The 4,057-nt window shown below is 43.3% G+C and overlaps 1 protein-coding gene across 1 annotated transcript; it reads right to left on the minus strand.

The window, feature by feature from the left end:
* Positions 1–1,006: 1,006 nt before the first annotated feature.
* On the minus strand, positions 1,007–3,679 carry PSMG3 (proteasome assembly chaperone 3). The gene is made up of 2 exons (XM_010163735.1): positions 3,462–3,679; positions 1,007–1,645 (listed from the first exon to the last, which is right to left on the minus strand). Exons 1-2 carry the CDS (start codon positions 3,675–3,677, stop codon positions 1,493–1,495), a joined length of 369 nt encoding a protein of 122 aa, XP_010162037.1. The 5' UTR covers positions 3,678–3,679; the 3' UTR covers positions 1,007–1,492.
* Positions 3,680–4,057: the final 378 nt, after the last annotated feature.

Here is a 4,057-nt window from a genome sequence, read left to right on the forward strand (position 1 = left end):
ATTTTGTGTCGGGAATGAATCCCTGCTAACAAACCAGGATCGACATTAACAAATTCCACATGCCTCCCTCAGCCCTCCTAGACCAAAAAAAAAGAAAAAAAAAAGTGTAAAGAGGGAAAATTTGGAGTTCTGACAGATGCAAATCTTTGATTCTTGGAAGCACAGTTCGGAAAATTATTTTTAGATGAAATTTCTTGTCAAGGGCAGCTGTAAGCCTGCAGTGTTTGGATGTACTTTTAAAAGTTTCATTTCTCATAATCCCTTAAATACTGTAAATAACTCTTACTTCAGAGAAAAAGTCCTTTCGAAATGCATTTTTTGCTTTTAGGGGATTTTCTTAGCAACAGGAATGAGCCAGCAACTAGGTCTATGTGGGGTAGGCATGGGGTCTTGTGCTGATACTGCTGGTATCAATGGGTCTTAACACAGCACAAGCCTTCCCTGCCCAGAATCCAAGACCTGGCCTCTGTCCGCTCAGTCAAGTTCATAAGTGACAAAAGTGTGTAACAGCTCATTTAAAAATTTACTACTTGGTGTTATTTGTTACAAGAAGAGCTAAAAACAAATGTGCTTTCCAAGCAAATGGCAAAAGTTTGGCTATTCAGCATTGAATCAAGTCACGTAACTTCACCCAACACTTTTTTTTCTTAAAAAACACTCAGAAGAAATATCCTTGTGCAACCCCCCCAAACCATTCTGTCCCCACATCTCCTAGGACAGGCGCTTTAGGAGAGGGACAGCTTGTTGCAGGTGGTCCAAGCTACGTATGTGCTATGGTACCATAAGCAGCAGTTATTTTGTCTTCTCCTCACCCCTAATTTGGGTTCCTGTCTTCCACCCTGATGCCAGCTTTCATGAAAATTGCAGAGCGTAATCATCTGCCTCTCTTTAAAATCGGAGTGAAAGTGGAAAATGGATTCAGACTACAGGAGGAAAGGGACTGACATAAGGACAAAAGCAGTCATATATATAGGACTCATTTCCTTAAAAACAGGCAAAAAAAATCTTTCCTATTATGCAATTGCTTTTGATTTGTTACCGAGGCTCGTATTTCAGTTGAAGTGATTTTCATAGAGCAAAAAAGAAAACAGGTAAAATTAGATTTGTCAATGTTTCTTTTATTCACTCTGCACTGGGTGTTCCCCCTTTGCGGTACAGCGTAGCTAGACCTTGGCATCTATCACTCCTCAGGACACAAATGCAGAGCCAGGCCGCTTCCCAAATACACATCCCACCCAATGTGATAAAAATAATACTTCTCCTGTATGTTGAGACAATTGTTCTTGTCTCATCACTGACTATATGGACTGCAAACCTGTCACAGTAACAAAACCCACAAATGTTCTACACAGTAGAGAAAAATTCATGACATTCCTCAGTACGTCCAAAACCAACACAAAGACATTCCATCATTTTCATTTCTTGTTCTTTTAAATAAGTGGTGATGAGTCATGGACTCAGGATCATTTCCTTGAATCCAGATGGCACAACTTCACCACACTTGGCAACTTCGGATCACTTCCCGTAGAGCTTGTATTCCTTCCATGGTCTTGTCCTTCAAAGCCATGGCGAGAAGAACAGGTTTGTTCCCAGCTTCCTGAGACACGAATGCCACCAGGTTTTTGGCACAAACGTGGACGAGGGGCTGAAAAGCAAAGGTTGACAGATGTACACTTACAGTTGGGAGAGCCCTCCCACACGAGTTAGGAGAGGAAGAGTCCTGCCATGACACGGAGCACGTTGAGAACCTGTCAATACTGGACTCGAACTGAGTGTGCAGTTTGCTGAGCGGTTCCAACATGATTGGGAACAGACACACACTTGGCTGCTCAGCAAAGCCAAGCCACGGTACGGGGAACTTTAGAAAGTACTTTCTCAACCAGCTTAAAAGGGAAGAGTTTGGACCCGTGAGTGACAGCCATCCAAACCATCCTGAAACAACTTAACTGGAGTTGCACTTGAATCGAGCTTTGTACCCATTTGGGAAACTTGGGAAGCCACTACAGAGAATCTTTCCTTCTGCGAATCCTCCCACCCAAAATACGTCACCAAATATCAAATTATATGAAATGCCACTGATCAAAATGCCTCAATTTCCATCATAGCCAGATTTCTGAAGAAGTCTTGAAATACGATTTTCTTTTAAAAACATGTTGCAGAAGAGGGTGTGTTCCACTGACAAAGTCTGGAAAAAAATGTTATTTTTGCAATTCCTAGAGACCCCAAAATGGTGTTGTATACAGAGTCTTCACATGCCATGTGTAGAAAACATGTTGTGTTTGATTTTAATAGAATAATGAAAACCAGAACTAAGTAGTGAGGCTGAAAGAGAGAAGAAAAGGGATATAATCTTCTTAGTGAGGTTTCTTTAACGAGAACATCCAGTTTGGTTTTATTTACACCCACAGTTATGTATTTATCAGAAGGATGAGTTTGCTTGATTTTAGCTATGAGTGTGGTTTGGAATTGTGCACCATCACAAACACGGATGTTAATTGTGACAAGCAGGAAGACAGCGAACTAGTGAAAGCCTTTTCTGAAAGTTTAAATTGATTAAATTGGTAAAATAATTTAAAAATACTATGTAACATATTAAAAAAAGGCACTTCCCATTTCCATATAAAACACAAAACCACTTTGGGGGTGGAGGTGGCCAGAATTAGCAGATATCACACCAGGGAAAGCAAAGCATCTCCCAGCCAGAGAAGGAAGGCTATTGCTGACGAACAAGAACTCCATAAGGGGAAGCTGAAGACAGAATCAGGAACTTGTGTTGCTGGAGTTTTCCTAGTTAAGGTTAGCAAGTAATATTTGATAGCTCCAACCCTGATGGAAAGCCTCATAATCTTGTAGCTCTGTAACTTTCTGTTTTAGTGCTTGACCAGTAGACGCTTTGCAAAATACATTTTCTTGTGCTTTCTCTCCAGCTTTGTGAAATGGTCGATAAAAACTCATTTTGTTGAAGCAAAACAAATTAAACTTTATCAAGGGTAGGTGCTGGCAGGCACACTTGGGAGAGGGCAACTAAAGTCCATTACGGAGCTGGCATAGATTGGAGGGGCGGGGGGGGCAAGAAAAGGGACTTGAAAAGGAAAACAAACTCACTGGAACACAAACTCAAAAAAAGGTTATAAAAGGCTGCATGTTTGATCCCGCAACCCTTAAATCAACAGGAGCTTTATCAAACCTTCCATAAACATGGCAAAGCAATCCCTATCCTGTACGGTACAAAACAACAGACCCCCAAACCACTCAATGTTGGTTAAACTTTTGTTATGTCAAAGAGCAGATGAACACGCATACTTTTCTGATGAACCCCTCTTGATTTTTACATTAATCTTACCACTGTGCAAACACCGCTTAACTGCTGTGATTCATCAACCCCCTGGCAACCTCCACAGCCCCACCTACTCCACTTCCCCCTTATCCTTGCTGCCTGTGCACTGTGTATCTGCTCTCACCTCATCCTTGCCCAGTAGCACCTTTGTGGTGAGCGAGGGTCTGCCCACGTTGTCACCGATTGTGTTGGGGTCCACATAGACGATTGTCCCCATCTTGCCGTACTGTGTGACTACCACGAGGACAGAGTTGGAGAACGCTGTGCACACCACCTCTGTTGGGACCCCGTGTACCACCTCCTCTCGCTGCTTGGATGTCACGATGGGACTTGCTTCCATTGCTGCAGAAAAAAAAGAGAATAAAACAAGAATAACAATAAAATAATAGATTAAAAACACAGATCGTGGGCTATAAAAAGCCCAAATCATTCCCTTGATTTAGGGAATAGGTTAAGTTGATTTCAGAGCATAAAAGCATCCCGAGGTGCATATCTGTGCAGGAACAATGGTCAGCATCCCACACCCCGGACTGGGAGGGGAACTTTAACCGCCCCGCAGCACTGGCCCGCGCTCCCCCCGCACGGACGAGCTGCCATGTACGGGGTTTCGTGCTCATCGTGATGCAACAGTGATGCCACCCATGGCACAGGCCGTGCCCTGCCCTCCCTCGCAGCTTCCCGGGCTGTGGCACCGAGGGGGTGACCCCCGAGCCCCGCTTT

The sequence above is a fragment of the Antrostomus carolinensis genome, unplaced genomic scaffold (assembly GCF_000700745.2).
Source record: "Antrostomus carolinensis isolate BGI_N321 unplaced genomic scaffold, ASM70074v2 scaffold33712, whole genome shotgun sequence".
In the NCBI taxonomy this organism is placed as follows: domain Eukaryota; kingdom Metazoa; phylum Chordata; class Aves; order Caprimulgiformes; family Caprimulgidae; genus Antrostomus; species Antrostomus carolinensis.

Coding starts and splice junctions, on each gene's coding strand:
- PSMG3 (XM_010163735.1), bottom strand. CDS start 3,677: ATGGAAGCAAGTCCCATCGTGACATCCAAGCAGCGAGAGGAGGTGGTA. Junction 1,646..3,461: donor TGCTACTGGGCAAGGATGAG/GTGAGAGCAGAT, acceptor TTTGCTTTTCAG/CCCCTCGTCCACGTTTGTGC.